Raw genomic sequence first — 18,025 nt, forward strand, 5'->3', positions numbered from 1 at the left:
TTCCTTGGGAAAGGCAGTTCCTGAAAGCCCTGCATCCCACAGGTAACAGTGGCATCTAAAGTGTTGTAAGGATGCTTTTCTTGGCTGGGAAGCTTCCCCAGTTCTGTCTTGGTGGAGGGGTTTGAGGTATCTCACAAAATAAGTCATCATTGAGATTCTGATGGGACCTTTATTTTAAGGAAAATCTGAGTTTTGGGTTGTTTTTTTTTCTCTCCTTTCTTTGCAGGGGATAGGGCAGAAGGGGCTGAGAACAAGACAAGTGACAGAGTGAACAAGAATAGGAGCAGCAACAGGAACAGCTCCACTGAAGGGCTGGCTCTGGATAACCGAATGAAGCAGCTCTCCCTCCAGTGCATGAAAATCAAAGAGGGAATATGCTCAGGCAGAAAAGCTGCCCAGATTGGCTGAGTCTTCTTTGTGCCCTGTCCTGATTAATGGGAGTATAGATATTTATATATGAACTTCTAAGTGTTTGAAGAACATTGTGCCAATAATATATGCCAAATCTGAAGCGTTTACTCTGAGAATTTAAAACTGCACTAAGTCTAATTGATGTGGAGGGCTGAAGTTTTTTATTCAGTAAATCTTTTGTAGGCCGGATGCGTTATCAACTGTTTAAGCTGTACTCTTGTTTCACAGACTTTGTAACTTATTTTGTAGCAGCCGGCTGAAGCAATAACTAGTAATGTTCTCGTGGAAACTCACGCCAGTAGAGGGTCTGAAATTCAAGCCAGACTTTTGCAGAGAGCAGTTTGGCTTCAGTTTTGTAGAACGAAATGCTCTTTAGATATGGTGGATCTTCTAAGTGGTATATTCTTTAAATATCTGTATTTGTCTGTATTATGCTGAAACTGTAGAAATATTTTGTATACAGGACAGCTGTTGCATGTGCAGGGTCTAAAAGCCTTCACTTTTCCCTTGGTGCTCACAGAAGGGATGAAGATGAGTCACGCCAATAAAAACTGGTGCTGAGAGACAGGCAGATGATGGTAACAGCGGTGGCCCTTTCAGACCTTCTTCCCAAGTCTGGCTTGGACTCCAAGGGTGATTCCAGTGACCAAAAAGAGTCGGTTGGCTCCTTGGCCTTTCCCTTCCCTGAGAAGTGAAGTATTATTTTTCAGCACTTTAAGTGTTTTGGGGTTCTTCTTCCTCCAAAATGGGAGTTGTGGATGTGTTTTCAGAACAGTTTTGGTAAGGGATTCACCCTTGGAATATGCATGAAGACAAGGAATTGCCAGTGTAGATTGACAATGTGTTTTTAAGCTTCTCCGTAGGTTGTACCGTGTGGGTTTTTTTAACTGTTAAGGGACTTGGGATTTTAGTATGCCCTAGAGAAACTGTTCAATAAAACTAGACAGGGCAAGGGTGTGTTTTGCCAGCAGCTGTTAGGCAGTAGTAGTGTCTGGTAATTATGCTAATAAGTGGTAGTAAAAAATCCTAGGACTCTTCAGTTTTGGTAGCTAAGCGTTTCTGAAAGCACCATTTTATCGAAACCATCCATTTCTATCATTAATTTGATGGGAATTTTAGTATTGCCCAAAGTGTTTTCTATTCTATGTTTTTGCAGTCCTGCTGTATTTCGTCCCTGCCACAGCTTGTGTATCTCAAAGTTAATGTAAGATTCTTCACACTACAGTAAACATTTTTGTTTTCCACATTCCGACTCAGTGCAAGCCAAATCCATCTCATCTCAAGCGCCAAGAACCGAATTTTCTCCCGCAGCAAGTTTAGTCTTTGAAGATGCACTCCTGCTGCAGCCTGGTGTCACTCTGGTATTAGAATCCTTCACAGTACATAGACAACACCTACCTCCTTTCAGCTTCCTGAATCCCTGCAAACCTGATGTGCTTTTTATTTTAAGCTGCACAAGACCAGCGCTTTAGTCAGGTTTTCCAAAATCCCATCGTGTGCAGGAGCGAGGGAGACATTCTAATATGTAACAAACAGCTCTATCCTTAACACTGCTGACATTTCCTGTAAGGCCATGCTGAGCTGGAGGTACAGAAACCCTTTTCATAAAAATTAGATTCAACACATTACAGCTGTTAAGCTTTAATAGCTTTAATTATTTATACATTTACATCTTCTGAAGCCCCAAAGGCTGAATTCTTTCCTTGCTAGCATTTCCCAGCCCAGTCACTGCTTAGGAAAGAAGTCCATGGTTCCAGTTCTGATCTGACCATTACCTGGGGAAAAGCTGGGACTGACAATACAAAATGCAAAGCCGTACAGAAGTGGCACATTATATTACATATTTCTGCTTAAACATTTGTAGTTAAGCTGTTGTCTGCTGGAGCTCTTTGTGTGTTCTGAAGCGTGATACGATGGTAGCTGCCTTCAAGGGTATAAAAATAAGCCTCTGGTGTATCAAAGTATATGTGATCACTTCAGCTGAAGTGAGAATGTATAAAGCAAAAGTTGACTTAGGAATTTAACTTCTTTGGTATTAATCAAACAATGTAAATGTCCTTTTTGACTAAGTCATGAAGACCACTACTGTAAGTACACAGACTTTATTCTAATTAGCTGTTGGTCAAACTTGGCATAGATTGTATGATCAAGTGCTTAATCATTGTACAAATGAGTTACATGAAACCTGCATGAGGAAACCAGGGCTGAATCTCAGACTCATGAGGCAGATGGGATAGAAGCTGTTGATACCATTCATCCACAGTACTTCCTCTGACTGAGTTTTTGAGAACTGATAGATTGGAGTAATCAAATATTAACCTGTCTCTCCCTAACAAACAAAACAAACTGGGGAGGTGTGTCTGTGAAGCTGGCTCATCCTCAGCTATAAGAGCAGCACTATGGGGCTTTTAAGTAGGACTCAAAAAAAACCCAAAACTCTACAAACAAGGCTTTGCAGAGTCTGATGAGAATGCCAGAGCTCGTGCAGAGGCTATCTCCATCTACCCCTCTGCATTGCTGACAGAGAATTGAAAGTCATTCCCCTTTGCAGTAGTCTTCCCTTGGTACTTAGTAAATCAAAACCTAAATCCTCTTAAAGCCCCTTAGAGTAACTGGCTTTCATTTTGCCCATCATATCCCTCATTGTGTTGCTCAGGTAGTAGTCACAACTGCCCAGCATGTGCTAAACAACTTGGGAGAGCAGGATGCTTTTTGGTGTATTTCATGAGGCTTTGTATTTGAATGTTTAAAGGCCTGAACTGCAGGTTTACAGGCAGAAAAGACTTAAGGGGCAAGAGGTACCTGGCTGTGAAACTGGAAGTAACATGACCAGTGTACCTTTGATACAGGCTGAGCTGTTGGGCAGCTATGTAAATGCCTTGCTGCATAACACTTCCATGCTTGCATCTGCATCTTATAGTCTCTGTCACATGGATCAAAAATGGTAAGGGGGTATCGAGGAAATAAAAGCTTAACCTAGATGCTGTGTTTAAAAATCTAAGGATCTACACTTTCCTGTAATTTTTCCTGCTTTATTTGTGGAAATAATATAGAATTATATAGATACATAGAAAATATCAAAGCAAATCATAAGTGTTGACATGAACTTTTTTTCTCTAAGAAAAAAAGGTAAGAAAATTTTATTATAAAAGTAATTTGCCACAAGCAGAATCTGTATACTAGAATTTATAAGAATATGTTGTATTTACTTTTCAATATTCCACCTGAGTATTCTGTCCTATATCTGAAGGGAGGAAACTTATACTGTTCATGTAGGTGCAATATCTGAATAAGTCTTGCACTGTAATGGACACTGATACTAACCTTAGACCCTGTGTGCTTATGGGGATAAGCACAATCCAGTGCCTGTCCTGCATATGCAAGAAATGTCAGTGGATCCTGGTGGGGACAGGAGCCTTTGTCCTTAAGGAAGTGAGTACATTCCTTGCTTTTACTTTAGCACATCATGAAAACTGAGCCTTACACTCATCTGATCCAGTATAAGGTTTGGCACTAGCTTGTGCTCAAGACAGGAAAGAAAAACCCCTTCCTGCAGAGCAGACAGAAGAACGACAACAGATTCTACTGTAGACAAGCCTACCAGCCTGATCTCAAACAGCAAAGGATGTGCAAGAACACAGTAGTGAAAGCAAGCGGTTCTGGCAAAACCTTTGGTTTTGTCAAGCACATTCTCAGTTGAGACTTCCTAACTAACTTTACAGGTGAGAAATATATGCAGGACTCCATTGCCACTCCAGTTTAACCTCAGCTAAAAGCCATTTGGGCACAGGTTGCCCACACGACTGGTAAATGCTCCATCCCTGTCAGTGTTCAAGGCTAGGTTGGACAGAGCCTTGGGAGTCAAGGTCTAGTGTGAGGTGTCCCCTGCCTATGACACGGGGTTGGACCTGGATGATGTTATGGTCCTTTCCAACCCAAACCATTCCACAATTCTATGAAAAGCACATAAAGGCATCTTGTAAAAACATCCTGTTCTGCACTAACGTTACTTCCACTATTTTATTAAAAACTCTGCCCCTGCTCCTGCTGACAACACTGGCCAAGTGCTCGATTCATTCACTGGTCTCAACTTAGAAGAGGTACCAGAAGATGTCTGGTCTAATAGGAGCAGCAAGTGTATTTCTTAGAGCTGGAGTTTATTAGGGAGAGAAGTTTAACTGATCATTCCCCTTCAGGCTGAACACATAGTAAAGACATGTTTATTTTCATTATCTTTCTAAGATGCAAATGATGCGTAGTTCCCTACCTCCTCACACCAGCAAAGGAGATTGCCTCAGCAGATACGGGGGGACTTTTCTAGTGCACCTGCAGATGAAAACCCTTCCCACTTGCTAAATGAAGGATTTACTGCACTCTCCGTATGCTGCTGCCTAACCTCCTGTTTTTACTGCTGATCTGGATCTTTGAGCCATAGAATGAAAGTAGGGAAGAAAGTAGGAAGAAAGCCATAGCGTACCTTGTGCTGTAATATTATGTACTAAAATAATGCAGGTATGAAGTGACAGCTCTCAAGTACACATAACATGAGTGAAGCCATTGCTTTTCTTTTAGCAATAGCTAAAGCCAGAATCTTCCTTTTTCTTTACTCCAATATACGTATCCTGGATAAGCTGAACATGTTCGTCTGGAATACTATATGCTCAGCAGTAGCAGTTTACCTTTAGATGTCAGAACTAGTTCAATGCTGAAAACACTCAAGATGGCAGCACAAATAGGTAGGAAAAGCTATTTGGTCTTGAGACTGAATAAGCAGATACTCAAGAACATTTTTTTTTTCCTTACACGTTTACTTCTAAGAATAAAATCTTAAACCCATATACCCTGTAATTTGGGAGAAGAGAATGTCACTGTGAGGGCTTTTTCCCTTAACTCGCTAGACTCTGAAGTGTGAAAAAATTGCAATAAATGGAGTCTGCCATTTGACTATAATCACTTAGCCTGTTGAGCAGTGCTTGCTCCAATACCATAGCAGCAACTCCCACAGTTGTCTGCAACAATTAAACTGGCAAACCCACAATGCCATGCTTTTGGCTGTAACTTAGAATGATCTTATTTTCTGTGTATGTGTACTAGGAGTTGTCCACCTGTTCTCAGACAGTGGGACAGATCAAAATCACATCCTGAAACAGGAATGTATAGATCTGTCTCCTCACTGCAGCTGTGATACCTTAAGAGGAGTAGTACTGTTGAAGTCTAAGAAAAAAGGACCCTCTTGTTGAGGCAGGAATGTGGTAGGGATAATGTTGTAAACTCCAGCAACTATGTTCTCCACTTCCAAGTAGCAAAATCCACACCTATGATAAAAGAAACTACCTGTTAGAACTAAAATCTGAAGTATGTTTCAAACCTCTTAAGACTTCATTAAGTGAGCATTACCTGTAGTCACCACTGCTCTTTTTCTGAAAGCCATAGGAACCAGGTTCTCCTACTGTCGAGACTGTGATGAGTTCAAAACCAACACTGTATTGCCTGCAAGCAACATGACAGACTGTTACTATAGTTATTTGGGTCATCAGGATCACCATGAAGAGGGCTATTTATTAAAAACTAGACAACATGACTGGAAGACATCGAAAAGTATTGCCACATTTGTGACAGAAATGTTAAGTCAAATTTGCCATGACATGAATGTAGAATTTGGAGGAAGACAGGGCACATTTCAGGTTCAGGAGTACAGTACAGGGAAAATGCCTGCTAGAAGTCTGCCTCCATATTTAAGCAGACTTCAACTAGTTAAACGTCTGGTCACTCAACCCCTTGCCACATGGTGCAGATCCTGGGATGTGGTCTGATTGCTGTCAGAGGAATGAATGTCAGTGACCTCAGCAGGATTCTTCATGTTGTACTCTAACTTGGGACAGTTTGTCTACTACCTGTTAATGCACGTGACAGGTACCACTGCCTCATCATTCAAACTACCCAAATATGATCTACAAATGCAGGACAAAATACATACAAAACCTGCTTAATTAGTGGAACTGTATAGCCACACACCTTTGCACTCCATTTCATGACAGAAGCTTCCTCAAAGAGGGGAGGACCAACAGAAAAGCACTGCCATTTTGTGGACGCACTGCACAGCTTGGCAAAAGATAAAACAGTTGACTGCCTGTCAGGAGATGATACTATTTGGAAGCCCTGTATACTGGTGGTTTGAAGTAGATCATTAATTTTGCCAAAGGAATTTGACCTGCCTAGGTCTACGTTATAGGGCACTGACATCCAATACTTCTGGCTTGCTAGTGGCAGAGTAAATGTACTTTCAGAACTGCAGCAACTGACTGAGAGCCTGTAAGGGTTATATCTCGCTTATTAGCTCTAATGCTAAAGGAATTATGATCATAATTAAAGAGGAAGAAAAAGTCCTTTGTACACCTTCTTCCCTTCTGTGCAAGGCCTAGCTCTGCTCAGACCGCAAAACTGAAGAGAAAGAAGGCTCCTGCTTTCCTTGTAGGTCAAGGACTTCCTCAGTAGCAAATGTGCAGGTTTAAAACACATTTAAAAGTACTGATGGTAAAGCTAGAAACATAAGCAGCACAAAAGCTGAGCTACCTCCTACACTTTGTTTCAGGATTTTCAGGGAGCTTCCCACCCTCCCCATGGAAGATACTGACAAAGCTTTCCCTGTAGCATGTGATACTCTCGCTATGTTGATGCACACTTACTGTCTACTAACCTTGGTCCCCGTAGTTCAATTAGTAATGGTCCATTCTTGTCCAGCTGGAATTGATAAATGGGGTTATTTTTGTAGGTGTCTCTGAAATTTCCACATCCTCCAGCACTGTGACTTTTCCACTGTCCATTAACCTGAAAGAAGTCAAAAGTACAAAAAATACTTTATATGCTGAGGATTTATATTGCTTATTTACACACACAAACAAGACTAGAGGCTCCTCTCGCTTTAGAGGTCACTTACTTTAGTAATCTCTCCTAATTTTTAAAGTGCAAGTGAAAGCCTGTGTTAAGAATTCAGAAACTTTCACTGCAGCCATCCACCCACCTTCGTCAAAGCCTTAGATCATAAAATCACAGACTGGTTTGGGTTGGAAGGGGCCTTAAGATCATCCAGGTACAACTCCTGCCATGGGCAGGGACGCCTCACACTAGACCATGTCACCCAAGGCTCTGTCCAACCTGGCCTTGAACACTGCCAGGGATGGAGTATTTACCACTTCTCTGGACAACCTGTGCCAGTGCCTTACCACCCTCACAGGGAAGAACTTCTTCCTTATATCTAACCTGAACTTCCCCTGTTGCAGTTTAAACCCATCACCCCTTGTCCTACCGCTACAGTCCCTGATGAAGAGTCCCTCTCCCGATCCCTTGGAAATATACTGCATTTTTTTCAATCTATATTAAATAACTAATGAATGACTGACTATAACAAACTGCATCTAACAAAAGCTTGATATTCCCATCTACCCTGTGACAACTGGACTCTGCAGGCTATTTTGTTTGCTCACACACTCCTCTTGCACCAAACAAGAAACAACAGCACTACAGGAAGTCCAACGCTACTTGTGTTGTAACTTTTGCTTTTGAAATCATTGCCTCCAGCCCTGTCCATTCACCTCCGTGCACTCTGATAACTGGTGTTACAGGGACAAGATAGACATAAGGACAGATTCCATAAGGACAAAGAAATACAAAAGGAAAAATGCTGCTCCGACTTTAAGAAATGGGCCATCTGCTTGCAAGTTCCTCCTGCTAGTCATTAAACTGAAAGGTTAGACCTGCAAGACATGCCAGGCATTCACACAAATTTATAGCCGAGATCTGTTTCTTCTGTTACCTCCCTTCCCTTTCAGTCAAACAAGGAGCAACATTTCTTTTTTTCTCTTGTGATTTAAGTCCTTTACTCTGTGTCCAAAAGCCTCAAACACGGCAAGTTTGGAAGCAAGGGGAATTTCTTCCCTCACCAGACTACTACCCAGGAACCTAAACCTGCTGCCTGCTGTAGCTTTCCAGGCCTTTTCCACCTCCGCTGCACTCAGGTCTAAGAATCCCCTTGGTGAGCTCAGAGGCAACCACTCAACTTTAGTATAAGACTATAAGTATATATCTAACAGAACTTGCTGTTACTGGTAAACTGCAAGTTAGTTATCTGCAAGTTAAGTGTGATGACTGCTAAGCAAAGACCAAATAAACATTAAACACAGCCAATTAACTTTTGTATTTAGTCATAAAGGCAGAGCTGGCCCTGGATAAGTTGAACATGCCTTTTATTTGAATACTAGACATGCATCTTCAAATAATTAACAGGAGGTTTCCACATACTTTATGCTCTTTTGAAACATACTACAGCATAAAACAGATGTCCAGCCTCAAACAGGCTGGTCACCTTCAATGAGGCTTTGACTTCCTAGAGCATTCCACCAAACTAGGCCCAGTTCTTAAGAGCTAAAAAGGACAATGGGTTCGGGACGAACTAAGCAAATCATCTTGTCTTCTTCCCAGGAATCTCTCTAGCTACTGAGTGTTCTCCAGAACAGGCTCACTTCAAGGGGTTGTTCCAGAAATAACAACTGGTATGAAACACTGTCTGAACTCAAGACCCTAGCTGCAAGCTGACATGTCGCCTCTGACCACACAAAGTAATGTGATCCTCTGCTTCAGGCATGAGTCTCCTTGAAAACTGACTGTTCCACCATGGCTCAAACTAGCCTCATTTCCCTCTTCCCACAGAAATCACTGTTTGGACAGAAAGCTTCTGCCTCTAGTAGGATTCCCCAGGGTAGGCATAGTAGGTACAGAGCTTACAGTTAACAGCTGCTGCCTTATTCTTTCTTGAGGATAAAATTGCTAATACATGAAAATACATGCAAGTTACTTTATCCTGTGAGCCCTTGGCTATATTTATACTTCAGCTGAAGGTATAACTACAGCTCATGTTGACAGCTGAAATACAAACAGCAGCTGCCCTCAAAACTGCCTGGGCTTCTGACTAGTTTTTTTGCTCTTGCTCTGCCTCTGTACTCTCAGGGAGCATTTCTACATGAAACTTGCCACCAGGATATCACATTGATCCCATCTGGCACCATGAGTGCTTAGCCCAGTGGTTACAGACCTTTGAGACATTTTTGCAAAATTGAGGAACAGTAATATATTGTGATATTACCATCCTAAGTGCATTTGTCACAGGCTTGCTACTGGTGCCTTTGGTTTGTCAGTGCTGGTTTTGTCCCACCATGCCAAGAATTTTTCCAAGAAAATCACGCAATTCTTTCAAGGGAAGATGAGCAACACTTCTACAGTGGTTTTACTCTACAGTAGTACTAGCACAATCAACCTGATCTCTGTAGAGTAACTGTGTATTAGGGTACAGATTGTTATTCTAAATAGGTCAGTCTATTCTAAAGGCTTTGCAGTGCTTCTGCAATGGTGCAGCTGCATCAACACACTGCACTGAAGGTAGAATTTACGTACTAAATGCCAGTGGAATTAAGCCTCCATCCATCCAGAGTGGTGTGAAAGTGAGACAGCCCAAGGACTTTTATGCTGGTATGAATTATGCTAACAGAACAGCTAACTGGCAAATTGTATGTAACTTAAATAGAAGGTTGGCCTTGTGCTAATGATGCTTAGATTAAGCTCTCATTAAGAACTGTCATTTGTCAGAAGATGGCCTAAGCTAGCATTTTTGAGCAGTAGTATAAAAATATATTTAAAAACCTTGTACATCTCAAATATGGAAAAGCCAAACCAGAATTATTATCCAGTGCCCCACAGAAGAAAGTATTTCTTTACCCGTTTGGAAATCGTGTAAGGTGTGGGGATCTTGGAAAAGGTGAACTTGCACATGGAATACACCTGTGTTGTAAAAGAAGCAGCTGGTTACATATTCATACAAAATCTTGCACTTCTGATACAAAATCATGACAGGTTAAAATAAAAGAGCAGAGTTACCTACTCATCATTTTTAGATACTTGTTCACTACATGCCTATATTACTCATCAGACAAGTCTGTCTGAAATTCAAAATCCAGAGTAGTCTGGGACTAACAAGACTTAGGTCTACTTGAAGATCTGCATTTTACCTTTTTCAGTGACAAAACCAGACATCAAGCATTGAACATCACATGACTCAGGAGATACAGAAAAACCCAAATACTGAGTCCAAGAATTTAGGAGAAGTTAGAAAACTTTAAATGTTAACTGGGATATAAAATAGCCTTATTTTGTATATATAAAGAGAGTCAATGCTTTGCCTGTACAGAGATATACATCTTTTATTCTAGGAAATAGAAGTATTATTTTCCAGCTAGTTTAGTTACTAAAGTTTCATTACTCAAAACATACACACTATGTTGTCTTAACTATAAACAAAGAACATTATCAAACACTTCATCCAATGGTTCTGCTCCATCACTCAGTCTTCCTCCCCAAAATAATAATATCAATCCAGAAGTGCACTTTCTTATCAAACTTACAAATAAAGGGTATTTTACAGTTTAGTTGTTTATATTCATTGTGAAACTAACAATACATACCCTGATGGTGTAATGGATAGTGTTTTGCTTCTCATACTGGGACACCACTAAGGTAAACGTATAGGGCCCCGGAGAGGTCATTTTTATCTTGGTCAGATAATGAGGACTGTTGATCCGAATACCATCAATATATGGAGGAGGAGAAGCTGGAAAAGAGAAGGATGAACATTTTTCTCTGATCAAAACATCCCCTAGCCTGGTAGACTTCTCAGCCGTTTTGTATCAATGAGTTTTGCCAGGAAAGTCAGATTGTTGGTATTAAGGTTAGACTGTAAGCAGATCTGAGTGCTCTCAAAACAACAGAGCCTCAAGTTTTGCTCATAAAAAGGGCAGGCAAGAGCAACTATCATTGGTACCTTCAACCTTATCAAGACGTACATAACACATGATGGGACACAAATTCTACACTTGAAAGCACAGCTTAAATCCCATGACCTTCAAGAACTGATTACCCATCTCCCACCAATGTCACTACTCAAAGAAGACCTACTGCAATGATGCTGAAATTTCAAGAGAAAAATAAGGCACCTTTGATCACTCTTTAAAACTCTCTCTGAGGAGTTTGCTCCTTCTCCATTGGCTGGAGAGTTCAGAATGCAAGCTGCCGAATCTTTGGCCACTAGGAAAACAAGACTTTAAAACATGTTAATTGCTTTAACTAAGTCACACATGCTTTCTCTCTCTCTTTCTCTCTCCAAATCCTTGTGATCATTATATAGATGTAGTTGATTCGCAGTACCAATGTACATGCACTACTTATGATAAACATCCTAAATATTTGCTTTTACAGTTAGACAATGTAATTTGTTATTTAGCCTCTACTTGGTTCTTTCCAGACTACTTTTCATTTCAGGGAAGCAGGAACACGTCTAGCAACTACTTCAGGAGGCCCAGGATCACATCCTTTTATTTTTTCCACAAAGCAACATGGGAGAGGGGAAAGGATTACTATAAAACAATAAGCAGCTTAGGAAAGGGAAATCTTCACCTCACTGCAAAGGATCAACCTGCTTTGTTCCCATCTCATTTTAACAGATGGTAACAATAGTACTGCAGCTTGACCAATAGATTTCCATGGAAAAAAAATTTAAACAAGTTTGAGCTTGTGAGATTAGAAGTTTATAAAAGAGTTTGGGTAGTGAGACAAAACATATGAATCATCCAGTTGTTGCTAGTGGTCTTGGTGGAAGACTGTCTCTTTCAAGCACTATTGAACAATTTCTTCCACTATGCAAGTGTGTTTGGTTGGCCACTTAATGTTTTCAGTAAGACACACTGTAAAATAAGCACTGCCACAAGTACTAGCAACACCAGAAGCAAGTCCTGGGCTATATGGAGAAGCAGATGCTTTCAAGATCAGCTCTTGCAAAAAGAGATGATGATTTGCTCAGGTCTCAGCAGATGCTTTCTGCAGAAAGACAGCTTGGATTCTAGTGGAACTTAGCAGAATACACTGAATAAGATCAGAGATGAATAATGCAACCCTTACCAACCATTCCAATAGGGAAAAAAACCCCACAAATTCCACTCTTTGGTGAAAAGAGCTTTAAAAGCTACTCTCACATTACCTGTTGCTATTACACGTTGCATATGAGTGGCTACCTGAATGCAACTCTGGTTCTAAAGAGGATCCCTAAATGTAAAAGCAACAGGCCAAATCCTATCTGCCTTTGGATGCACCTTCACTGAATAAATCCAAGGAATATCTTACAGAGCATTCTAACTTGATGTAAATAATAAACCCCCCCACCATTATTAGCTCTACCTCAAAGTTGCAATCTGTCCATTCAACCTGGAAATTACCTTAACTTCCTATGTTTCATATCTCCTATTTGTCTTGAAATAAAACACACACAGCTTTTTCACAGCTACAAAGCTTCAAAAGCCAAGACCCTTTTTCTCAAGGTGAGTAGAATATGATGTACAATTACCAAGCGTAATACTGTCATAAAATTTGGACATCTAAATATTTTTCTTAAGCATTCCAGACCTGATAGTCTGACATATGTTGAAGTGTTCAGCTTTACCTCATGAGCCAGCTTAGAAACTTTACAAGTTCACAGAACAATTAACCTTGATTACTTACATTTAATGGAAGCCATAGTCCTTTAACTAATGTCAAAAATGGGGGAAATACTTATGCTATCAGATAAACAGAAGCACATCATCTGTTCCCTCTAAGCACTAACTACTGCCACTTCCAACATGTACAGCTTGGTTTATCTCTGCAGTGTAGACTGTTGAAGGTGGTCACACTGACCTAAACAACTGTGTCAGAAGACTGACCTCCTGGAGTACGGGTTCTAGTTTTAAAGCAAAAAATGTCTTTTCTCTCCACAAAATCCTTTGCAATTCTCCATTTCCTTCTAACAATCTTCTTGGCAATTAAGGTACACTAACCTGGATAGTAAACTTTTTTGCCATCAGTCTTGTATACAACCATTGTAATGAATTCCCGATTGTGTGCAAAGTCATCCTATAAAAAACACAAATCAAGTAGATTTGTACACTTCTGTGGAATATAAGTAATGCTTTATCAGAATCAAGTACACATTCTATCATTCCTGTTGATCACCACATGGTATGATATGATATTAGTATTTATTGAGATACCCAATCCAATCTTATTTTAAAATACCTGAAGTAAATAAACCGCCACTGGTTTCACTTATAACAATTCAGGCCCCAGGATTCAAAGTTACTTCAGAACCTTTATAGTGGAATATAATCACTTAGCTCCATTTTTAACCTGGGTCTATTTCAATGATCTTGTTTGCAGGTGCATGCAGCTGCTAAATTTAAACTGTAGACATATAGATAGACATAAATACCTGAACAAGAAACATAAGCAGTGATATACTAATAACAGAAAGCTATACAGAAAGGCTTACAGAAGATGCTGCACAACTCACAATACAGGAAAAGAACCCAGCACCTTATCGGTGATGTGCCTGCTGAGCAGGACCCAGACGGCAGCTCCACCTTGTGGACACTGGACCTCTAGCTTGTACTGAGGATTATTAGCCAGGCTGTAAGCATCCTTCACGGGACCTTGCTTGGCATCCCAAGTACTAGAAGTAATGCAGACACATGATTAGTTGAGTAAGACATTATCTGGTGCTTTAAAAATCAAATCACAGAATGGTTTAGGTCGAGGGGACCTTAATTATCTAGTTCCAACCCCCTGCAGGGACACATTCCGCTAGACCAGGTTGCTCCAAGCTCCATCTAACCTGGCCTTCAACACTGCCAGGGATCCTACATCTATTCAGAGCTATTATCAGTAACACAGTTACTGAAGGCCAATATTCCACTGGACTCTATTGCAGTGGCTGGACAACACCAGAACACATCAGAAGCATTACCTTACAACTTTGTTTTATAAATTACTTAGCAATACAGGTGTGATGATGAAAAATGCTAAATACAAACAGACTGGCTGCTTGGTATGGTGACTGCAACCACACAAAGCACAGAAAAAGCCAAACCATTCAGAAGTCTGGGCTACCTGACTATAGTCATGACTGCATACACTGATATTAAATGAAAGACACCTGTGCTTTTGTAACTATAGAAATCCATATATAAGCTACGGTTACTTTCAAAACCCTGCCAAATATTATTTCTCCAGTTTTTTATTGAGGTAATTTTTAGTGTAAAATTCCATTTGTTTCCTCTTTGGACGGGTACTTGCATGAAGCGTTACAGATCTTTGAGGTACCCTATTGCAAAATCTGCCTGCTGCCTCATGAACTGTCCGGACAAGGAAAATAACAGTCTGAAAAAAGAAAAAGTGCTGATGATTGAAAGCAAAGTATGGCATGCTGGGATCAGAAGTGGATAAAGCCACTTAAGTCAAACTGGCCCCCTCCCCACTTTTAAAACTGAACAGCAGGCATAGAAGTCTGCATTATAAACTAAGCTTTAAATTAGCACCATCATTACTCTGCTTTTTATGTAGGCTGCCACTGTGCTAGGCATTTCCCTACACAGAGGTACGACAATCACAATATAAGGAAAGACTAGTAGATGAGCTCTGAGACTAGCAAACATGTTACATAGCTTGCTACATCACCATAGTGTATTTTAGAATTAATCTGAACACAAAGATGGAAGGAGCCGCAGATAAACTCAGTAGTTAAACTATGAATGAAGGAGCTTGTGTAGAGCTAACATATGCAGAAACAGTGTGAAAGCAGCGGCAAAGTGCAGTATGAGTAGGAAAAATAGAGAAACCTTTGTTTTCTGAAACTGAGGCACACACTTATCCTCAAACTGGGGGACAAAAAGACTGAATATGATAGATACTAGGTAGGAGACAAGTACTGTGCTCAGTAAAAGCAAAACTCAGCAGGCAAGGAAGATTACTTATGATAACTGCAACTGGGGAAAAATAGAATTAAACTCCTGACATCAGTGAACACACCCTGTAAAGACAACACACACTGCACAACCAACTTACAACCGGCCAAGAAAATGAATTCCAAACAAAAACTAGGTCACTCAAGTACTGTCTGATCACTTGCTTAAAGACAGACTGCACAAAAATCTGATTTCTAGTCTCATAGAGAGAGGCGGGACTGAGGTCAGAATCTGGTTATACAGCCTTAGGTCCACAGCAACATCACAAAGGTCACTGGAGTTTCAATGATGTTACACAAGCAGTCAAAACCAAAGCCTGGGCTCAGAGTTTAAAAGCGTAAAGTCAGGCTCAAGAGAGCATGGTTGGAGTTCACCTCTTCAGCTGTAACTAGGAAGAATGGAAGGAAGGAAACACCCCATCAGAACATTTACTGAAATACTGACACAAAAGTTCTCTCTATTTGACCAACCTGTGAATACACGTAGATTCTTTAAAAAGACTTGGGTTCCAACTCAAATAAATAACATCATAGTGCTGGCACAGGTCCTCCCAGGCAATCCAGAAAATGCCTAAAAAGGACATGCTGTTATTGTTTCCTTACTAGACACCTTGATTTTACTTGCCTCTTTGCAGGTGAATAAATACAGTTTATGTAAACCAACATTTCTGTAAAACCTTGTACGTTTCTAAACTTAAACTTACCTCAAAACAAACATGTTAAACCAAGTCAGTTTCAAAAAGTCAGTGTCCTCACTTTTTGAAGCTGTCAGGACACTTTTCATTCTCAAGCAATAAGCATAAGTAATAATAGGATCTGTTGTATTGAAAGAGACATCACTAGATGATTCCAACCTTTCCTCCCCCTTTCCTAGGTTTCTAATAGAATTTTAAAAACCTAACAAGATTTTAAAAATCATTACATAGCCTAAAAGGTTCCATCAATTCAACAATTTGCTTCAATAGTCATCCAACACAATCAAGTATTCAATCAACATGTGAGTACATTTGAATGTACTTCTATGCTATTTCATTCAACACCTACATGACTTGCTTTGGCACCCTGAATCTGCTTTATCTTTACAACATTCTCATGTGTTTAATCTAATTCTCCATAGCACCTCTAATTGCAACTCCAACCAAGACCACCACCTGCAAGCTGACAGATTCCTGATGAAAGGAGCTCTCAAAAAGGTAACAGCCTTATAATTCAAGTCTCTGACAGAGGCAGCTGCAGATCTGTCCGCAATTAAAAAACCCAAACCCCAAACAATGAGCTAATCTCCCATAATTGTCACAAAGCCAGGGCTGCTATTCTTATAATTAAATCAAAAGTTTTCCTTATACATTTGTATGAAATTTAACAATAAATGTTATAATTTAATGCATTTGGATACACACTGCTGTCAAAAATAGAGTAGCGCTGAAAAAAAGGGCTCCCTTACAGAGATAAACAGACAGCACCTAGAATGCTATAAAATGGGAAAATATCTCTTTCTGAATGTACAAAAAGAGTTTCTGCGGAATTTCTGAAGGCCTGTTCACCAGCAAACCCACACTGACTTTCCAGATGCTACGCTCTGCTGCTCCCCAGGGAAGATGGGACAAGACAGTACTAGGCATCATTCCAATTGGTTTTTCTGGACAGTGACATAGCAGTACCACTGTTTCAAAGACAGGTCTTGATCTACTCTTAAAGCCAGAAATAAGAGTGTACATAAAGATTTGGTATGGATATATTAATGTAATGCAAGGAAAAAAAAACAACCCACCACTTACCTCCAGTTCATAAACTCAAATACAGGCAAGACTAGTTTAAATACTGATTTTAAAAAGCACTTTGACACATATTCACAAATTTTGGAGGCAAAAACCCCAAACCACAAAAGGTCTATTCATGTATTAAAAAGCAGCATTATGCAGTTTATTATCAGAATGTTATCTTTGCCCCGACCTCCTCATGTCCAGATACTGATAGCAACACTTAAGCAAGCAGATAATTTCTTGTCAGTTAATTTGATTTATATTAAACAGTCCAGATTAAACTTAAATCACAGACAAACCAGAAATTACAGATTTAAATACACAAAGACTTCCTAAACTTTGACGCTATTTAGTTTTACTCTCCCTCTCCTTGTACTTACGCATTTCTTTCCACAAAGATCTATATTATCTGTAAAGATAGTGACTTTTTAAACCTTATTACCATTATCAATTTTCTGAGCTGTTCTTGGATCAAAGTTCAAGTATTTTTGTAAATCTGGGGTCCAATTTCTTGTGTCATTTTCACTGTATCGTCCTTTCCAACGTAAGTGACTCCAGGGATTTTTCAGCTGAAGAAACCGAAGTCCCTAAAGAAATAAAATTGATGGATTCATCTTCTCAAGGTAATTTTTATATTTATATTAACATAGAATATGGACTAACCGCTCAAGAAAATACAGCATCATTAAGCTTTCTGGAACTTCCCAATGGAGCTCAAGACAAAATAAACTATAGCAGCCATCAGAGCAAAAAAAAAAAAATCAGCAGCTATCCACTGCAGACAGTTTTCAAACAGTCATCTGAAAACACTGATACCTTATATTCCCTTATATCCAAGACTGCATATGCATGGGTTGGAACTAAACCCCATTTTTCTCCTTCCTCTTCAGACATCACCCCTGTTGCTGTTGTGATAAGGACATCTCCCTTGTGAAATCTGTTCAAAGAGAGATGAAAAATAGCTTTAAATTTAAAATTA

At 39.9% G+C, this 18,025-nt stretch overlaps 2 protein-coding genes across 5 annotated transcripts in view; one reads left to right on the forward strand and one right to left on the reverse strand.

Annotated features, from left to right (window-relative positions):
• Window positions 1-417, forward strand: part of SH3BP5 (SH3 domain binding protein 5) — a gene marked incomplete at its 5' end in the record, with an annotated part of 50,623 nt that extends 50,206 nt beyond the window's left edge. Inside the window, one exon of the mRNA XM_080639341.1 lies at window positions 227-417. Within this exon, the coding sequence (XP_080495467.1) occupies window positions 227-408 (182 nt within the window). The 3' untranslated portion in view covers window positions 409-417. The remainder of the gene's footprint in view (window positions 1-226) is intronic.
• Window positions 418-1,833: 1,416 nt separating this feature from the next.
• Window positions 1,834-18,025, reverse strand: part of CAPN7 (calpain 7) — a 32,616-nt gene continuing 16,424 nt past the window's right edge. Inside the window, exons 12-21 of one of the 4 annotated variants that reach the window (XM_080639337.1) lie at window positions 17,863-17,983; window positions 17,489-17,633; window positions 15,755-15,854; window positions 13,858-13,993; window positions 13,323-13,398; window positions 10,923-11,068; window positions 10,180-10,242; window positions 7,109-7,239; window positions 5,809-5,901; window positions 1,854-5,726 (exon numbers count right to left, since the gene is read on the reverse strand). In XM_080639337.1, coding sequence (XP_080495463.1) covers window positions 5,582-5,726; window positions 5,809-5,901; window positions 7,109-7,239; window positions 10,180-10,242; window positions 10,923-11,068; window positions 13,323-13,398; window positions 13,858-13,993; window positions 15,755-15,854; window positions 17,489-17,633; window positions 17,863-17,983 — 1,156 coding nt within the window. In that variant the 3' untranslated portion in view covers window positions 1,854-5,581. Of the gene's footprint in view, window positions 5,727-5,808; window positions 5,902-7,108; window positions 7,240-10,179; window positions 10,243-10,922; window positions 11,069-13,322; window positions 13,399-13,857; window positions 13,994-15,754; window positions 15,855-17,488; window positions 17,634-17,862; window positions 17,984-18,025 lie in introns of all 4 variants that reach the window. The other 3 variants (XM_080639338.1, XM_080639340.1, XM_080639339.1) reach the window with 3 other exon arrangements.

This window comes from Psittacula echo (assembly GCF_963264785.1).
Source record: "Psittacula echo genome assembly, chromosome: 2".
Taxonomy (NCBI): domain Eukaryota; kingdom Metazoa; phylum Chordata; class Aves; order Psittaciformes; family Psittacidae; genus Psittacula; species Psittacula echo.